The sequence below is a fragment of the Artemia franciscana genome, chromosome 2, assembly GCF_032884065.1.
Source record: "Artemia franciscana chromosome 2, ASM3288406v1, whole genome shotgun sequence".
In the NCBI taxonomy this organism is placed as follows: Eukaryota; Metazoa; Arthropoda; class Branchiopoda; order Anostraca; family Artemiidae; genus Artemia; species Artemia franciscana.
Genome location: NC_088864.1, coordinates 1,993,979 through 2,015,596, shown reverse-complemented (window position 1 = coordinate 2,015,596; position 21,618 = coordinate 1,993,979). Strand labels below are relative to the sequence as shown.

At 34.7% G+C, this 21,618-nt stretch overlaps 1 protein-coding gene across 4 annotated transcripts in view; it reads right to left on the bottom strand.

Annotated features, from left to right (window-relative positions):
* LOC136035803 (leucine--tRNA ligase, cytoplasmic-like) overlaps positions 1-21,618 on the bottom strand; it is a 217,657-nt gene that overhangs the window by 131,866 nt on the left and 64,173 nt on the right. For all 4 annotated transcript variants that reach the window (XM_065717779.1, XM_065717775.1, XM_065717786.1 and 1 more), the window contains exons 7-10: positions 15,195-15,413; positions 11,524-11,650; positions 7,257-7,395; positions 3,683-3,870 (exon numbers count right to left, since the gene is read on the bottom strand). In XM_065717779.1, the coding sequence (XP_065573851.1) occupies positions 3,683-3,870; positions 7,257-7,395; positions 11,524-11,650; positions 15,195-15,413 (673 nt within the window). The remainder of the gene's footprint in view (positions 1-3,682; positions 3,871-7,256; positions 7,396-11,523; positions 11,651-15,194; positions 15,414-21,618) is intronic.

Here is a 21,618-nt window from a genome sequence, read left to right as displayed (position 1 = left end):
GGGGCTATTATGAAAGAAAGGTTGAGATGGCTAGGCCACGTTCTACGGATGAGGGATGACAGATTACAGAAGATTGTCCTTTTTGGCCAACCGTCTGGGGCTACACGGAAAGCAGGTCGTCCTTGTCTGGGTTGGGAGGAAGTCATAAATAAAGATTTAAAGGAAATGGGAACTTCCCGGGAGGGTGTAAAGAGGGAGACTTTAAATAGATTAGGTTGGAGGAGGAGCTTGCGTAGCTGTGTTGGCCTCAGGCGGCTTGGTGCTGCAGTGAGGTATTAGTAGTAGTAGTAGTAGTAGTAGTAGTAGTAGTATTAGTAGTAGTAGTAGTAGTAGTAGTAGTAGTAGTAGTAGTAGTAGTAGTAGTAGTAGTAGTAGTAGTAGTAGTAGTAGTAGTAGTAGTAGTAGTAGTAGTAGTAGTAGTAGTAGTAGCAGTAGTATCCTAGGATATATTGTCTGTTTTAATTGTAGGGAACTACATAATGAAAAGTATTAATTAGATATTTCTCTCATAGTCATGGGCGCTGTCAAGGAGGAAACAGGAGGAAAACTTTACGTTGAAATGACTTTACTTTTTCATCAGATATAAACTTATGCCGCCTAGTTTTTGTACCCAGAGATTCTAATGAATAAATAAAATTGAAAATAAATTTGTTTCACCTGAAAATAGGGCCCAAAAGGGCCAGAATCTTGAATACCTTGAAACATATGTATGAAAGTTCCAAGCTCAATTGGATCCCAAAATAAAAAAAAAAGCTTGGAGAACAAATTCAGTTCACAGGAAAAAGGGCAAAAAATAATAATCGGTCGGCGAAGACCCAGAATATGTTCAATCAACCCGCACCAAAAGGAATTACTGGATTGCAAATGTCTTTTTATCATCCAAGCTCAAAACTAAAAAAACAGGAGCCAAGAAACACGTCCATATTATTAATTTCTTATAAGCTTGAAAATCATATCCCTAAGTTTATGGGCAACATAGACCCATAAAAATTGAAACCAGCTTTGTCTGGGTTAAAAATTTGTTCTCTGATCGGCTGTAAACTTACAGGCCAGCTAGATAGGGTCAGACAGACCTGAAAGACAAATGCTCTAGAACAAAATAGAAAGTATCGGTTCATCATGCCCAAAGTTGACCCAACTTATTTATTTTGTCTAAAGCTAATTTTCAAAAAAAAATGAGCTATGTCAATTTCTTACGGCCCAATGGGGATAAAAAAGGCTTTCCTCCGGTTGGTTTCAAGCTTTCAGTGTATGTAGACTGAATCAAAGAAAATTCAATACGGATAAAACATTTTAACAGAAAAATTTTGTTTCGTTGATACATGACACATAGAAAATCAATTCATTTATCAGATTGGCTTGGAACTTAATAGGGTTATTTACAGGGTTAAGAATATTTCATGAAGATTTGGGAACAAGTTCGGTTGAAAGGTTTTTTTTTACTTCAATGATTTTTTTTTAAGACAATAAAACAGCTCTTTTTTGCGCACGCTCAAACTCCGGCCCTGTCTCTTCCGAGCTTCACTCTTTACTTCCTCCCACGAAATCATTCTTTCCAAAAACTATTTTATTACGGTCTTTTCTTACCACACTCGGAGGCAAAAGGAAAAAGAAAACGTAAAGAAAAGAGAAAGGAGGATAATACAAGCCAGTGAAAAACGTAGATACAATGCAAATATTTTGGTCAAGACCTCGGTTTGACCATCATTAGTGCACAATATTAAAAAAAAAAAATATACTGATAAGAATCTATAATGATAATATAAAAAAAAACCTAAAACAAACACAAAAACTAAAATATGAAGACTCTCTCAAGGTAACGGTGAAAGGGTAACTGAATAAAGATACACTACTGAATGGTAATTCAATTTCTAGATTTATGCAGAGCATTTTCAAAAGCCAATACCTTCCCATGTAAAATATAATTACAGATTAATTTAGGTTGCAAAATATGATTTTGTTGATTTATATTATCAGAATTATTCATTATAAATGGGGCTAAAATAGGTTTCTGCTCTTTCTCTATTGAGAGCTACCTTTCGGTGAATTTGCTTTTTTACCTCAATTGCCTCCCTGAAAACTTGCATGAGACCTTTAATGGGGGGCAATAATGGAGGTGCTGTCCAATAAATGGTTTGGATTGCCATAGACATGGTGAGTCAAGACGGAATCAAAAGTCTCGGGTCTTTGGGGTAGCCCCATAGCTTTGTCGATTGAGGACCTTTAGGGTAGTTATTTAACCCACTCGAGGAGGTTTCACTTCTTGTTTGGCCCCAGAAGGACCTTCGAAGAACATAATTTCCGGCCGCCTTTTGCCCTTACTCTGTATCGCACCTCTTATTCAGTCGATTTTTCATCCCATTTTAGTTCTAATAAATGGGGTTGAATCACATTTTCCGTACTTATTATTGTATAGTCGCTTAAACCCCTCCCAAAACAATCCTTAAAGAATTCCTATCTTTTCATTTATTCCAATATATGTTGTCTACCCAGAAACCATGCTGTAAGGGAACTAATAGTGTATTCCCAACTAGATTATCAAGCATTTAGCTTCTCAACATTTTCCGTTTCATTCCATCACTTTTAAGATTTATTGTTTTTCCGTTGCATACTATTAATTGTTTTGAAATAAAAGATTTAGAAATGATCTAATTCCCAACTGGAGTGTCAAATTTCTCTCATAGCATTGGTTTTGGATTTTCAAAATCCAACAATAATTTTAGAATAAAAGATTTAGAAGCTTTGACTTTATAGATTTTAGCTTTTAGAAATGTATTGATTTTCCCTTGCATAACAGTAATTATTTCAAAACAAAAGATTATGACAATGTCACTCCCAACGTCTCTATCAACAATTATTTTTCATACCATGAGTTTTAGCTTTCTAAAATTAAGTGTTTTTTTCCTGCACAACGGTAATGGATCAAACCCACAAGCCTCCCTGTTACTTCACTGAAACAAAGCTGCACTTAAACTTTCGTTACTTTCTGAGCTAAATGACACCTTGCAATAGTTATACTAGATCCTCCGTTTATTTCAAAGTTTAGAAATTTAGATATTTATGATTAGACGAGCACATTTGGAATTGATATATATATATATATATATATATATATATATATATATATATATATATATATATATATATATATATATATATATATATATATATATATATATATATATGACACATCCAAACCACCCCCTTCATCGTCAATTTAGCACAAGGGTAAAGATTATGCACCTCCTTTAACTCAGAATCTTGAGTGTTTTCAGTCTGGTTAATCGTAGGCCATCGAGGAGCCCATGCAAATTTGATGCAAAAAGACAAAGCAAAACGATCTAAGTTCAAAATATAGAATGCATGTACAACAGCAAAAATAGAGAGAGAAAAACTAAGTTTAGGCGAAATTCGTTAAGTCATAATGTTGTGTCTCAGTAGTTGTTAAGTTAAGTAAACATTAAGTGACTTAGTAACACATTAAGTAACACTTAAGTAACACTTTATTAAGTAACACTTAGTACACATTAAGTGTCTTAGTGACTTATCGTTCCATCCTAACAGACACTGAAATTAAGTGTCAGTTCTTACACCGAGGCTCTTTACAAGAGAGTTAAGAACAGCTCATTATGAAGCTACTGACATATTTGACGCAATTTTTATTTATTCTTTACAGCCTTACCAAGTCCATATGTCCTTGAGCATGCATGTTCTCGTAGCCAGTCCATTGTTGAGAGGAAATTTTTCTTCACTTCCTCATGGAAGGTATCTACCCTATCCAATGCTTGTTTTGTTACAGCTTTCCAGTCCGATTCCCCGTATTTCAAATACCACTGATCACAAAGAGCAACAACGCATTCATCACCAGATCTGTAAAAGAGCACCTGAGTCAAATGTTGGGCACACAAATTATTCACTGGATATTACATAAGCACAGGTAACCCAAACCTTTAGGGAAATACAGATAACTTCCAAGGAGGAAGGGTCTGAAACCCAAAAATTGATAAGTTCTCGTCCCAAGTACAGGAGATTTCATAGGAAGAAGATAAGAGGACAAGATATTTAATTTCAAGAAATGTCTATCACAAGCCCCGAAGGACCGAATTTGCATTTCAGAGTCATAAAACCAAAAAAAAAAATCATATAATATCACAACAACTAAAAAACAGTCCAAACAATGCCAAAAACAACAAAACCAAAGCCATTCATTAGTCAAAAAAAAAGAAAAAAAAGAAAAAAAAGGCAAACTGTCAGAAAATTAAAAAGGTAAAAACTAAAACAAAACGAAAAAAGAGTAAGATAAAATTAGCGTTGAAAAGGTTTAAAAGAGAACACATAAACAAAGAGGTTGGAACAAAAGAATCAAACGAACACAAAACTTGTGTATCACCAGTCCCAAAGAAAAAAAAAAGGAAAACTAGCGGTTTATTTTATCAGTAATGAAGGGGACAAAGGTTTTTTTCATACCTGAGGTAAAGTATCGGATGGGGGACAAGATAGGAACGGGTTCAGAAACAGTACGTGACAGGTGGTGTCTGGGTGAGGAGTGTCTTTTGAGGAAAATGTTTTCCGTACGAAGGTTTATTATTGCATTTTTTTGCAAAACAGAGGCACAACGTTCCTCTCTTGTGCTCAAGAGTTTCCAGCTTGGCCTTTTCTTAGAAGGAGCGAGTATGGCACCTTATCTTCTTTAAAAATTATTCTAAGGGCTCGTTTTTGAATGGATTCAATTTTTTCTGATTCATCACAGGAAATGCCAGGATGCCAAACTGGACAAACCGGACAAATTATCCTTTAAATGGATAATATGCAGATATTTATGTAAATAAGTGCGGAAGGTGTCTTAAGTAGGGTAGTATAGCCCTCTCTAGCTTACGAGAGGTATCAATGACACTATGAACATAAAGAATATACTCTTTTCCAGAGTACCTATTTGACGTTCGCCATTCCACATAGGGTGAAATCGAACTAGCAATACCATTCAGGTGTAGGGGAAGAAAATGCATTCATAGTAGAGTTATAACCACCCTTTGAATCTTCTAACTACCTTCTAACCAATTTTACTATATTTTATTTTGTCTTCCATTTGTAAATGGAAAGGCAATGTGGTCTAGGAAATGATTGACAAGATTTATTTTTAGGTAGCCTTTAAAATGCACAATTGATTAATTCGGTTTTCCACTTTTTGGGGGAAAGAACAAGTTAACGCCTTATCCATATGTCTTATCAATCATAAAATGAGCTCTCTGTATCGACTCGAGAGGTCACAACATATACATTTGACGTCACAACAGTTAGTTGAAGCGGCAAATACAAAGCAGAAACTAGAGTACAAGGGACGTACGAATAAAACCAAGGAAGAAAAACTTGGATACCTCTTTTTGAGATTGCTACAAGCATGCAGTAATCCATTCCAACACTTGAGACTCAAATTTTCCCTTATTAAGTAAAGGGGGAAAAGGAAAACACAAAAATCTAACTAGAAAATGAACTAATTTTGTAAATCTAAGTAATGTAGAGCAGTAGGAGGTACATGAATAAAAGTACCACAAAAAACCTTTTTTTTTTAATTTCTGTGTTTTTCAATTAATGCCAGTAAATCTGGCTAACCCTCCATGAAAAATTCCCTCCCTTCACTGGAAACTCTTCCGTGGAAAGCTTTTCCCATGCAAAATACCCCCCCCCCCCCGTAATATTTCTTGCAGAAGATTCAGCCTAAAAATTCTCCTTGGCATACTTTTATTTGAAAAAAAAACTAGTTCAAATTGTTTTTCCAGTCATTCCAGAAATTCCCCTCTCCCTGGATATTATTTCCCAGACCTCCAAGTAAAGTTTCATCTAAGTAAATCTAAGTAAAGTTCTAATTTCCATGACACAGGAATAGTAAAATCCGCTATTTTATTCAGATCCTCAACACAATCCAAACGAGGGTAAATTTTTGGAGTAAAATTATGATATTATGGAAATAGACTGTTAAGCGTTACTGGTAATTAGGTTCTAAGACCACATTGGCTCTAAATTATGCACGAGAAAAATTGAAAAAAAAATGAAGGAATCAGAAAGACAAAACAAATGACTATATTTTTTATCCAGTGAATAGACGAAATAAAGCAATTATTTTGGCAAAGACCTCTGGTAAGATATTTTCAGTCCTAAATAAAAATATATAAATATAAAATACATACTATAAAAGAAAATGCTAACGTTTGGAAGTAACATTAGCGAAACCAAAAAAACGCTGATAATAAAACACAAACGAAACAAGAGCTAAGAGCTCATACGGCACTTGTGACGAGGTCCGAAGAGCCAAGAGCTCATATGGCATGAGCTCTAGCAATATTCTAAGAAGCAATAGATTGATTTAAAAGGAAAATCAGAGGCTTAATGCCGGTTGGGATGTAAAATAAGAGCTCTGACCACCCATCATAAGTTAAAAATACCTCATTTTTTCTAAATTTTCCTCTCCCTTCAGCATCCCAGATGGTCGAATCCGGGAAAACGACTTTATCAAGTCAATTTGTGCAGGTCCCTGATACGCCAACCAATTTTCATCGTCCTAACACGTCCAGAAGCACCAAACTCGCCAAAGCACTGGATCCCCCTAACTCCTCCAAAGTGAGCCGATCCAGTCCGGTTACGTCAATCCCTTATCGACGACATTTGCTTATTCTACCCACCAAGTTTCATCTAGGTAAATCTAAGTAAAGTTCTAGTTTTCGTGACGCAGGAATAGTAAAATCCGCTATTTCATTCAGATCCTCAACACAATCCAAACGAGGGTAAATTTTTGGGGTATAATTATGATATTATGGAAACAGACTGTTAAGTGTTACTGGTAATTAGGTTCTAAAACCACACTGGCTGTAAATTAAGCATAAAAAAAAAACCAGAACGAATAAAAAGGAAGGAATCAGAAAGACAAAACAAATGACTATATTTTTTACCCAGTGAAAAGATGTAATAAAGCAAATATTTTGGCAAAGACCTCTACTAAGATATTTTCAGTCCTCATTAAAAAATATATAAATATAAAAATACATGCTATAAAAGAAAATACTGACGTTTGGAAGTAACATAAACGAAGCCAAAAAAACTGCTGATAACAAAACACAAATGAAAAAAATAATCAAGAGCTTTTCTCAGACTCCATACAAATATTCCCTTAGCTTGGATTTATTAACTCCAAAAAGAAGAAAACTTGAAAATCCTCAAAAACTCAAAATCATATGTGCTACCAAAGAAACCCCAAAAAGTACCTCGAAATAACTTGTTTCTCAGGCTCCATATAAATACATGCTTGGTTTACGTCTGTCAACTCTTTCTGAACAAGCTTCTTAATGTCGCTAATCTTCTTGCCTTTGTGAGGTCCGACAAGCATAACACCATCATAAAAGCCTGCAAGAAAATTAACATAAATTTTAGTGAAACAAAAAAGGTTTCATGTAGGGAAGAAGGGTCTGGGAGGCTAAGAGGGGTGTTCGCCCAAACTTTTACCTTCAAAAAATAATATTGTCAAACTATAGACAAGAACAAAATTGAATGGTCCATTAAAATAAAGATGATATTCTAATAAAACATGTCAATTATAGCCATTTTTATGTCTTATATCTGATTTCTTCACGACCAGCAGAAGTATTTCACAAGATTACTAAACAGAAAAATAGAAAATCATTAAAAAGTTTAGCATTTCGAATTTTACTATTTTTTCTGAAGATATAAAGGTCTTTTGCTTTTGTTGGTTAGCGTTTTCTTCCTGTATTCAATTAAAAACAGTTAATTTTCGACATAAATTGAATAAGTAGGTTCATTACCCAATTATATCATCGACGGCATGGTAGCTATATCTGCAGGCACAGAACTGAAGAATATATTGGAATCTCAAGAACGTTTCCATGTAACGTTTCCACGAAAAGTTCCGTTCACCTTTTGATTTCTGGAAACAAATTTCATAATATTCAAATGTACAGTAGAGGAGGGCTGCAGACTTTTTCGGCAAGGGTTAGTCAACTCACAGTTACTCTCTATTTAGGCCTCATTATCATGAACAGTTTGACACATCTTTCTATTTCTGTAAGTCAAAAGATCAGCCACTTCAGAATCACTTAACAATTCAACTTCATGGAATGGATAATAGAAAGAAATGGAACTACCAAACTATCTGTCAAGCTCTGACAGTGCAATTCAATTACGACAGAAAGCAATAAAACGGTTACAGCAACTTATAAAATATCGTAGAAATAGAAACAGAAACATCGAAAATAGAAATAGAAACATCTTTCTATTTCCGTAAGTCAGAAGATCAGCCACTTCAGAATCACTTAACAATTCAACTTCATGGAATGGATAATAGAAAGAAATGGAACTACCAAACTATCTGTCAAGCTCTGACAGTGCAATTCAATTACGACAGAAAGCAATAAAACGGTTACAGCAACTTATAAAATATCGTAGAAATCAGAAAACAATCCCTTTTATTGGCCTTTTATGCTTACTCTCTTTTATTGCCCTCTATTCGCAATGATAGTTCATGTCCCAAGTGTTTTGCAATTCATTTTCTACCTTGGAAAATCAATATATGAAGCAATTAAGTTGAAATTATTACTTCCTCTTGTTGAGAGATAGCCTAGGATTTATCAATGAACTCTGAGATTGGGAAACAATCTCGGAAATAATCAATCAAGAACCAATGTAGTCGAAAAAAGACAACGCTAAAGAAAAACAATGGCAATAGAAGATAATAGCAGTATAAGCACAGGTTGAAAATGCCAAAACTTTAAGGAAACACTAGATGACTTTATAAGGGAGATAGAATGACCAACTGGCCCTTGAACTATTATTGGGTTGAAACGTCCAGTTTTTATTTTTACCAGAACTCCCAGCCCCCTTACCCTTGTACAAAGGAGAGAATGCAAGAAAAATAGTTATAATTCTTAAAACTGATATATTTGGAAATTTCTTTTGAAAAACTGGGAAACTAGAAAATCACAGATACTGTAGGCGAGGTAGGAAACGAAGGACCCGCCCCTTAATTATCATTAGAGCCTCACTCTCAGAATAAATTCAGAAGACAAGTAAAGTTAATGATACCCCAGATAAGAGTTTAATGCGCTGCCTAAGTAAAGAGAGAATTGGGCAAAATGTATCGTTTGTTTTTTTCTGACCAAGACACTTCGTATAGAAGGAGTTGCTCTGGAAACTTCTAAAGGAGCTCATTAGATTGGAAAGTGAAAGCTCTAGTGCCCTTTTTAAGAGTAGAAAGTGATTGAAGGGCAACCAGTCCTTCCCTTTTGGACGCACTTCATTTCCCTAAACACATCCTATGAAAAATTTGAGATAGACTCTTGATTCAGCATAGTTGAAAGGTCTAGTAATTATGTCTTCAGGGATGTCAACACTCCCCACAAATATCAGGGCAAGGGCGGTAAGTTAGGCAATTTGTCCATTGTTTACGAAACTTCCGGGGCATCGTAAGGGGGATGTTCAACTGACCAAAATGCAAAATGTACATGCTACTACTGCTACTAATACTGCTGTTATTACTGATATTACTACTACTAATACATTATTACGACTACTAGGAAGTTGTCCCCCTTGTACCCCGATTATAGTTATAAAAAACAGATATAAAAAGCAAGATATTAAAGCTAAAAGAAACGGAGATTAGACTTAATAAAAAATGAAACCAATAATGAACTTATAATGTATCAAAATAAAATTGATATTCAACTCAAACTCACAGTGAACATCGTCCCCTTGCACCGCAATTATAGCGCGAAAGTCATTCGCGCTTTACTGAAAACAACACATATTTTAAGCGATTTCAAAGTGACTGCAAAATAAAAAAATAAGCCCTCTCAAACAAAACATCTAAGGGAAAGTATCCAGAGTAAAGGGTGTTACTGAGTTTCAGCTCCCCCCCCCCCCCAAAGGTTCGATTCTGTTTATTTTTTGGTGTTTTGTTGTCGATACTATAACAAATAAAAATCAAATTCATTTCTAAATGAATTACCAAATAGAAGTATAGTAATCGAAAACTAAGACTCCAATAACAATCAAGATCACGTGAAAGAAAATATACATGTTTAAAAAAAAATTTTTTGTCTAAATTCTTCTTTGTCAGTCTATTCCATTTAAAAAAAAAATAGAGCAATGGTACAGAAATTACAGTTTGAAAATGAATAGTTTTAATTTTCGAAGAAATCCATTTCATTCTTTGAAGTGAAGTTCTGCAACGACAAATCTATTCGGCTCTTTTACGAATTTTGAAGGAATATGTTTAGAATCAAGACAATATGAATAAATCAGTATATCAACCAGATGGAACTAGATTCATATTATAGCATATAATCACATTAATTTCAAGAGCTTTTATTAATATATTTATTTCTCAGTGTTATAATGATAAAAAAGGAATTACTTAAAATAAATATTGCTTTTAGTAAAGCGCAAATGACACTCACCCTATAATTGGAGTGCAAGGGGGACGACTTCCCAGTTCATATACCTAATAATTTCTGTTCGTTTTGAGTATGAGTTGAATATTAGTTTTATTTTTGGTACATTATAAATTAATAATTGGTTTATTTTTTAATAAGTCATATATCTGATCCTTTTAACTTTCAGGATATTGTTCATTATAATTTCTGTTAGTTTTTTTTTTCTGCTCTGCTCGAGACATAGCTTGGCTCCCTACTTTGTTACTTCGTTTTTTTTGTTGGATATTTCGATACTGGAGTTTCAGTGACTATTCTGTAATGGCTATCTCACACTCAGGGTTGCCACCAATGAAAAAATCACTAGATTTTAGTGATGATTTCCTTGATTTTGTAATTTTCTTCAATAATTTAGTGATTTGTGTTTATTTTGTATTTTATATGCAATATAAAAATCACTAGAAATAGTGATAAATCACTAGGGGTGGCAACCCTGCTCCAACTACGCCATATAACCTTTGACACTAGCATACATTGAGACTGCGGTGCGTTATGTAATCTTACAGAACAAATTTTTTCCGTAACATAGGCAGTGTAGACTCAAGCCCCACACGTAATTTTACGTTAGTCAACCTTATGTTACGTTACGGAAAAGTTAACATAGTAGCAGCAGAAGGGAATTGCAGGTTAAGCAGTTAATAAAGTTTAAAAACAAACTAATAACCTTTCCCAAAAAAGCCTTTCCTTCTTGATCAGATACTCAATCTCCATATGTATTTCCACCTCTATTCGCATTTTTATCCCCATTCCTATTTTTATTTTATTTTTTTTTTAGTTGTTTACTTATGATGATTTTGACTAAAGTTAAAAAAAAAAATGCCCCTTTCCCGTAACACAAAACCTCATGATTATCACATTCTAGAATTTTGGTTGTGTGAATATACATTTAAAGCGTTCTGACAGTCATTAAAGCCTCGTAAGTTTTTATTCCACTTTACAGCGTTTTGTTATAAAGGTGTATCAGGTATATCAAACGTATCAGCCAATCAGGGTATTTGAAAAAGGGTACATTACTTTTAATCATACAAACCTTTGTTATAGACTATATCTTTGGCTTCCTTAAGTTTGTCTGCATCATTTTGGCTTTGGATCTTGTATTTTTCACAAATTGTTGGTGCACTTAAATTACCAAGGCCTGGCACTTCAACAATTGGGATCTTTAAAAAAAAATTAAATATATTAGCACATACGCATGAAACGACAACTTGCGTAAGTGGCTTGAGGCCATTTCAGCCATCAAAATCTAAAAGCGCGCATATTCTTTTATTTTTAACGCCATCTTATGCATACATAGTTTCATACAGACCAGGAACACCCCATCCTACTGCCTAGGTCCGAAACACTACCGTCTAGAAAAACTATAAAATAGTGGGAAAATGGTCAGAAAAACTGAACCACCCCTCCCACAAAAGAAACCAAAGATCAAATATAGTTGACATGTGATCCTATGGATGGGAATGGCGAGTATTTTCACAAGAGAGGGCAGTCATACATTTCACGATTCTTTTTTTTCAACTTTTAACTACATTAACTCTATGATTAAAAGGGATATACCGTCCATATGACACTATCAAGAAATTTTTTTTGCCTGAAGGAGGATCAACTATGAAAGGCTCTTATTAATTTGTAAAGCCGCATTTTCTTTTTCGCATTTCAAGGGCTTCACCAAGTTCACGGAAACATCGCTCAAAATTAAACAATTAAAAAAATATCTTGATTGTAAAAATGCCCCCCCCCCCTAAAATTAGTTAATACTGCAAATTTTATTTCAAAATAGTGTATTGCCGTATGGACACACGTATGGTTGCTCCATTGTCTTAGCATCCTTAGTGTCACTATCCTCTTCCACCAGGAATAAGGAGGATGATGAATAAAATAAAGGGATTTTGATTTCTTTTGACAAAGTACTTTTTGTGTACCAAGGGATGGCAAAAAAAAAGGCACTGCTATATGTAAACAAATTTCTCAGGGAATAGATTTTCTTCAAAAGCAATATTTTCTTCTATAAAATTTCTCTTCAAGTTAAATGTAGATTTAACTTGAATATAAAATTCTCAGAATCTATTTTAGTTATGTCCATTAGCAGAGGCTGGATGTCTAAGGAGAGTAAATTCTTGGTTCGATTAACATTTTTTCCCTTCAAAAATTAAGTGACTCACGAATTACGGAAGAAGAGGAAATAACAAAGAAAATGATATAAACGATTTGTTCCGGCACAAAAATTAAGACACAATAACAAAATATATAAAATCAGCTTTTAAAACTCAACTGACTATCGGATCTTCTAAACTATTATTTCTACAGGATATATGTATTAATACTAATTGAGATTGATTGAAATATTATTTTGAGCTGTATCTATTAATGGTGTGTTATAATGGTGGGGTAAACTTTGAATAAATCACTATCTAAATTGACTCTTCTCAGTCTTTTCTTTTTTTTCATCATTTTCTTGCCTTTTTGTTGTCTACTCTAGCTTTTCCGTCTTATTTTTCTGTTAGTAAAGGTATTCAGTTGTGAAGTGAAATATTTCCGATTTTTTTAGCGAGCACATTTTATCTATTTGAAGCAGGCACTTAAACTGGAGTTGGATATGAAAGCAGGGTAAGTTCACAGAAAGTAAAAAGAATTTTTGAATTGAATTGAAAACTTACGGATGTACGGTGATTTGTTGAAACCAACAGTTTTCAAAGTTAGCAGAACCGACATTTTCTCTCCTCCTTATGTACAAGTCCAAGTTTAAGGGCTATAAGCCAGATTCTAAGGACTGAATAATTAGTAAATTCCTACAGGACTGCATATTTATTTTATGCTAATAAAACCCTTTTCTCTCCTCCTTATGTATAAGTCCAAGTTTAAGGGCTATAAGCCAGATTCTAAGGATTGAATAATTAGTAAATTCTTACAGGACTGCATATTTATTTTATGCTAATAAAACCCTTTTCTCTCCTCCTTATGTACAAGTCCAAGTTTAAGGGCTATAAGCCAGATTCTAAGGACTGAATAATTAGTAAATTCTTACAGGACTGCATATTTATTTTATGCTAATAAAACCCTTTTCTCTCCTCCTTATGCACAAGTCCAAGTTTAAGGGCTATAAGCCAGATTCTAAGGATTGAATAATTAGTAAATTCTTACAGGACTGCATATTTATTTTATGCTAATAAAACCCTTTTCTCTCCTCCTTATGTACAAGTCCAAGCTTAAGGGCAATAAGCCAGATTCTAAGGATTGAATAATTAGTAAATTCTTACAGGACTGCATATTTATTTTATGCTAATAAAACCCTTTTCTCTCCTCCTTATGTACACATCCAAGTTTAAGGGCTGTAAGCCCCATTCTAAGGATTGAATAATTAGTAAATTCTTACAGGACTGCATATTTATTTTATGCTAATAAAACCCTTTTCTCTTCTCCTTATGTACATGTCCAAGTTTAATGGCTATAAGTCCGATTCTAATAATTTCATAATTAGTTAATTCTTATTACGATGCGTATTTATTTTATTTAAAGTTAGGTTGTAATAAATTGATTCAGTTTCAATTAAAGTTGACATCGGTATTTATAATCAAGAGGTTAGTTTGAGGAGAAACTAAATGGCAAATTTACGACGGATGTTATTTCATTGGCTGTTTAGCTCTTATTTTAATGGCTTAAACAGCGCACGCAAGATAAATCTCCCGATTGGTCAATTTCAGGCTATGAATCATATCTAACCCCATTTACTGCTGTGGAAAATTACAGTTGGCAATTGGCCAATTGGCAATCGGAAAATTATGGTTGAAAACTACCTACTCCTAGTGGGGTTCTCAAAGCGGCCCTGTCGGAATTAGGGCAAAAAGAGCAAGTTCCATTAACTTTTCTTTTCTTCAAAAAAGTAAAAATAAAACCTCGTAAAGATAATCTCGTACGACTATATTACCACTTCCCTTAATTTTTCCGTTTTATAGAGTTAACAGCTACTAAATCGATTTGTTTCAGATTGGTTGGTCAGTTATTACATTCCGGTGTCTCACAGTGTGAATCGTCTCTCAGGGGCTTGTAAAGTCAAGTTACAGAGAGGTCAATTTTTGGCTAGAATCTTATTAGATTCCTTTCATTATTTCAGAAAGTGCGGAGTTGGCAACTATGCTGGTTTTCAGTAATTATAGGCTCAATCCTTAGTAAGAGGCAAAATACAGCCAAAAAGAGAGTGCTGTACTATTATTTTTATTATTATTATTATAATTTATTACAGAAACACTTTTCCGTTATATACGATTTGTAGATACTAAATTGGTTTATTTTGATTTCACTTCGGAATGGTAATATTTTGATTTTACACTTATCCATAATTTTTTTTTCTTTTTTCTCATCCCTAAGTTGCAAAGATGAAGTTTACCAAGCCTTATCAAATATTAGTTACAAAACAAACTATTTATTCATCAAAAATATCCAATTCACAAGCAGGGGAAACCAACAGCCACCACAACATTGAAAATGTAAAAAAAAAAAAAAGGAAATTGAAACTAAAACCGTCTCTTGAATTTTAGGCATATTTTAACCTCAACGGCTCAAGGTAAGCCAAACATAGGTCAGAACTAAAAAAAATCATATTCAGTGAGAAATGGCAATGAAAATTCAGAGAACGGGTATCTGTACTTGCCTCCAGTCCACTACATAAGAAAAATAAAAACCTATTAATAAACAAAGTCAACAAACCGCTTCAAAGGGTAGCACCATTTCGTCTTTAACACCAAATTTCTGACGGAAGGGCTGCTTTGTCTTCAAATCACGCAAGGCAACAAAATCGTCCGGTGAATCCGAAGGCACTGACGTCACAATTCCGGTTCCCTTATCCTCCTTAATTGTGAGCATTGGTAATGCATACAGAACCTGGTAAGAAGTCAGAGGAGATTCCATTCCAATACCAATTAATTCCTAAAAGAAAGAAGTGTTTTAGTAAACAATTTTTAAGGCAATGTGACCTTTTCGTTTTTAATTCAACTGAGATAAAAATACTGAAAAACGGATAAAAGTTTTTTTGGGTCTTATTAAAAGATTTAACAATCTTGATTGCGAAAATTATATCAAGTTGTATTAAAAGATTTGACCGCTTTTTAGTTTTGTCAGTTCATTTTGAATATTTTTAGCATCGATCTTGAGATTAAACCACTAAATCACCGACGCTACTACTAATACTACTAACAACTCATGGCAATACCACGCCGCCTGAGCCCCACACAGCTACGCTCACTTCTCTTCAATCCTGATCTAATCAGAGCCTCCCTCTTTTCAGTCTCCCAAGAAGTTCCAATTTCCATTAAAGTCCTTCTTTATGACTTCCTCCTAACTCACTCGGGAGCCATTTGCTTTTCGCTTGGCCCTAGACCTTTAGCCTAAAAGGGCAATCTTTGGTAGTCTGCATTCCTTCATCCGAAGAGCGTCTCCTAGCCATTTCAGCCTTTCTCTGATTATAGCCCCAGACTATATTAATTGGCGTGCTGGCGTGGGAATTCTGTGTCCAAGGGACACGGGTTCAATCCCAGTTGTGACCAGTTATTTAGTTTGGGACGGGGGTCAGTGACGGGACTCTGTAAGCTCAGCCAGAGTCGACCCAGCTCTAAATGGGTACCTGGAGAAATCGAGGAAGATAAGCAGAAAGGGTGTGCGAAAGCACAGGATGGTCGGCCCCCAGCCTCCCATTGCACTTCCTGGCTGAAGGGCTATGAAATGGAGATCAGCACCGCCGGTTTGGACCTTAAGGGTCTAGTGCCGTCTTACTTACTTAATTACTTTTTTTTATAGCCCCAGAAAACGGGATTCAACAACATTTTTTTAAGAACTTAATGTTTAAAATACGGTCAGTCATACAGATACCCAAGAGAATCCGTAGACAATTCCTCTGGAAAACATCTAACAACTCTTCCCCCGTCTTTCGGAGCACCCGAGTTTTCAGAACCCTGCTTGACCACTGCTATCACTATTGCTTCTAATATTCTAACCTTGGTTCACAGACTTATCTTCCAATTCTTCCGAACTTTTTTCACCTGTTTAAAAACACCCTGGGTCTTAGCTATTCCACTCTTGACATCTCTACTACATCCGTCATCTTTAATACTACCAAGGAAAGTTACCTAGATAAGTGACCGTCTTTAAGTAGACTCTATGCTCTGGATTGGTCTTAATAGTGTTTATACTCCGCCAAAAAAAAAAAAAAAAAAAAAAAACACCAATTGTAGGCTATATGGTTGAAATATGGTATTAAAAGTATTTTATATTCTTTCTTTTATTTATTGAGAGCAGGTTACAGAAGAGAGCATACACACAGCGTCTGTGATATTTCGCTTTTGGGTTTTCTAACTTTAAGGACGGCACCATCTTTCTTTTACAAATTTGTGCCATGTACAGACAATAGTATGTGACCAGTCTTGGCAATTATCTGGTTGCGGCTCCTATTGTTTTCTTTTTACTTTCTGCATTTTTATCTTTTCTTCTCGTGAAGGCATTAAATTACACCTTCTGATGATTGCTTCTGTTTATTCCACGTGTCAATCGATCATTGGATGATGTTATATGATTATATATAAATCTGGGTACAAGCTTCCTGGTGACAATCACGCAATGTATATCAGTAGAACGAAAAGATAGAGCTTATGAAATGACCGAGATAATTTATCTAGATATTTACCGCGTGGCAGTGTTACTGAAGAAGAATATACTGGAAAGCAATTGTCATGACAATACAATAAACCAGGAAAAAAAAACTTTTACATGCCACAAAGTTTGTTGTGGTCTTAAAGTTTCTTCTTTTTTATGTATTTATGAAGATGATTGCCTTGAAAGATAAACATTTTATCTAACACATATTCTAAATGGTTTCTATTTGAGAATTGACAAAATACTGCAGTGCATTTTGTGATTGTATTGCCCTCTTCTCAAAAATGCTACCTAATTTTTGGAAAAAGTTTTTAAGCTTGTTTAGCTTATTCTAGCTATATTTAGCTTATTTGAGCATTGGACGGAATTAGGAACATACTCGCAGTGGTTATTTAAATTACAGTTTTGAAGGAGGACTGAGGTGTCTTTCGACACCTAATTGCTACTCCTAACCCTAAATAACTTTTTAAAAACCCTTTCCCCAGAAAATCCCCCCTCCCTCGTGGAACATTTCGCCAAAGAGTTTCTGAATACTTCCCAATAAGAAATACTAGGCTATATATCAACAATGAGCAAACAAATGCAAAATAGAAACAATAGGGAAAATCTTTTCAAGACAGTGGAAATCAGTTCTGTGAATATTTCGGCCCTATGTCCAAGAGCCGTATTCAGCACAATACGAGAACGAGAGAGAAAATATGTATATATAAAAAAACTTACATTAAATTGTGAGAACTAAAACTAATAATGTTTTTTAAAAACTTTTTTTTAAAACAGCCCTAGCATCCTTACTTCAACGAAGTTCAACCAGGACTCACAGAACTGATTTCCACAGTCTTGAAAAGATTTTCCCTATTGTTTCTACTTTGTATTTGTTTGTTATAGAAAGACAGTGTGGTCTTCGTCGCTATTAACAATGAGCAAGTAACATAACTTAAAGCCTTTTCAACCCAGTGCAAAATTTCTCCCGGAAACTCCCCCAGGAATTATCCCCGTGAGTAATCCCCCTCCCCCACCAAAAAACTACCTCCCTGAAAGATTTCCGTATATTTCCCATTAGCAAATACTATACGTAAACACTGTAAACAATGGGCCCAATGGGCTAATTGAATAACTTCCAACCCTCTTCCCAGAGACTGTTACGGTCATATCATCTCCATAGGCACAGTTATTGGACCTTTCAACTATGTTGAACGAAATGGCTATCTCAAAATTTTGATCAGATGTCATTGGAAAAGAAAGGACTTGTAAGGGGGTATCCCTCCAATATTTTTGGTCACTTAAAAAGAACGGCAAAACGTCTAATTTCCACTGGAATGAACCCTCCCCCATTCTTCTAGGACCATTGGTTCGTTATGATAATCCCTGGGGGGGGGGAGCAAAAGGAAAAACAAACAAACAAATAAACACACATCCGTGACCTTTCTTTAGGCGACTAATGCAAAATTCCACATTTTTGTAGATAGGAGCTTGAAACCTCAACAGTAGGATTATCGGATATACTGATCTCACGTGATTTTCATTAAGATCCCACGAGTTGTTGGTGGTGTTTCCCCCTTTTCAAAAATCAGGCTAATTTTCTCAGGCTCGTAGCTTTTGATGAGTAAAATGAAACTTAATGATTTATATATTTTTGAAATCAGTATAAAAGTCAATTATTTTGATGTAAAAACTATCATCAAAATTTCTTTTTTTTAGTTTTTGCTAAGATTGGACCGAGCTGCTTTTTACTTACAGTTCGTTACGACGAAACTGTTTGGTTGTTAGTATTTTTTGTAGGGTTTATTGCTCAGAGAATATTGAAATGGTGTTGTTTTTCTATTTATTTATTGACCTTGCACAATCCAAAATTCAAGGGAAAACTTTATTCTAATCTGTGGCCTCGTGTCATTCGCACGCTAGACTGTGAGAAAAATTACCAAGACTTATAGCAAAGAACTTCGCTGAATTTACACTAAAACTTTCCTTGGAAAGCAAATTGTTGCCAAATCAGATTAAGAGAAATTGAGGAAGTATTAAGGGAAAGTCACAGGATGAATAAGAAGAAGCCATTAATCATTGTCAGCGAAGAGGGAAATGAAAAGAGCACAAATAAAGGGACAGTTAACCAAATTTGTGATCCCCCCCCTAGAGTAAATATTAAAATTTAACGTATAGCAAAAATTATTATTCATACTGTATTGCTTCATGCTGTACTTGCAAATAAATAAAAATAAAAAGTTTTTGATACAGTAAAATATTTTGAAGCTTAAATTATTCTAGAAATCAAATTGCAGCGGAGTCAAATTATGAGTACTGGATGAAGTAATGGGGGAGAATAAAGAATGTATGAGATAGGGGTTGGTCAGTGTAAGCAAAGGCGGGAAGCAAAGGGGCTAAGCATACATCAACCTTGTTTAATCCCTCTTGGCCAACTTGCCAATAATATCTCATACTAGCTAAGTTTTAACAGAGACCAAAAAAGGGAACGATTACTTACTTAGACGTCCAGCTTCAATTACTTCCCAAACACCCCCCTGAACATCTAAAACTTTAAAAATCTCAGTCAGTACGTAAAAGGTCAATTAGGAAGTGTATATCAAAAGAATCACATTTTAATTCTGATTTTAAATGTATAAGTTTCATCAGGTTTAGTCTTACCCATCAAAAGTTACTTACGAAATCAGAGATGTGATTTCGTTAAGTTATCTTAACGAAAATTACACCATCAGAGTCAGCGTATCAGAGAGCCCTACACTAAAAGTTTCAAGCTCCTATCTACAAATCTTTGATTACTACCAATCTTTGATTACGTGCATCAAAGATTTGTTTACATACTTTTTTGTTGCTTTTTTACGAGTCGGACATAAATTAAAGGGGGATATATATATATATATATATATATATATATATATATATATATATATATATATATATATATATATATATATATATATATATATATCATGAAAAGAGAAATCACCAATGCTACAGCACAAACACAAAAAAAAAAAAAAAAAAAAAAAAAAAAAAAAAAAAAAAAAAAAAAAAAAAAAATAAAGAGACAGAAGGAGAAAAGGAAGACTGTTTTCCTAAATTAGTGATTAATATAGACCAGCACTTGAATGAGGCCTTAACCCTACTCATCCATACAATCACATAGGTCAAACAGCATAGCCACACGCAATCAACCATAAATAATAATCCATGGACAGGCAGTCATGTCGTCAATAAGTATAAGTCGTCATTTACCGAACAATAGAAAAAATAATATAGACAAATAATTCAGAGGCAACACCCAACATAAGGGCTCATCAGGAGAATACACTGGCCTATATAGGGTTTCGCCACTCTAAATTCTCTACCCAGCACAGTGTTGTGGCTACCACAGAATATCCATGGCATCCCCGCGTCAGGTATCACCCCCAAAATACATGCCCATGAAAAAAAAAAAAAAAACAGCAAATGTAAAACAACCAAGTAAAACCAAAACAAGCTTATCCTGTTAATATATCCCTCCCTTTAGCAACAATAGGTAAACTAAATATTATAAATTTTACCAAATCACAAATATTAACACATTGCAAAAAACCTGAATGAACTAAACAATTATAGAATTCAACTTTACCATGTGGCTAATTTTTTGCATCAGTTTAAAAAAAAAAAAAGTTGGATTATGACGGCAAAAACTAGCTCTTGCACGAATTCGGTGGAAAAAATGAGGCATATTTTGACTCGGTGCAAAAACGACCCAAGTCTTCAATTTGCAAAACGAGTTCAAGCTGGAGATAATGCCCCACAGATGACAAACTCTTAGGCAAAAAGATAGGCAGGTAGCATCTTGTTTAATTGGAAACGCTAAAACCACTTTCTATCTCTATAATTAGATAAACAAAGTGGTCCATAGCCCCCTCAAACAAAATCCCCCAAGCATTTAAAAGAAATATAGGCAAGTTGCACTTCGTTCGAAGGAAAAATAAAGCGACTATTATCCATTTGGATCCGCTGAAGGTATAAAGTGGGTCTGTGACTTCTCCAGTCCTCCTCCCGCTCCCACGTACGGCTTATTAACAGAAATATAGGCATTTTTCATCTTGGTTGAGGCAGAATCATGACAGGTTTTTGAATTTTACGATTGTAGAACTACCAAAGTGGGTCAGTAGCCCTTTGCCCCACCCCCTGCCTCTGTCACTTGCAATTTTTGGAGAGAGATTCATAAGTGGTATCTTGTTTAAGCGGAATAAGGCAACAATTTTCAATCTGTATGATAGCAGGACCAAAGCGGGTCCTTTGCCCCTCTACTATAAAATGCAGCCAAATTTATGTTCCTACAAACGATGCTCATACTTTCAATTAGATAGCTCTGTCTAGACGTAAAGTTGTCAGCATTAATTAGTATCTTTAAAACACGTGCTAGGATATTTTTTTGCATTACTCAGAGTAGCTATTTTGGCTAAGCTACAACAGCTATTAGAGAAACTAGGCTTTACAAAAACTGTAAAGCAAA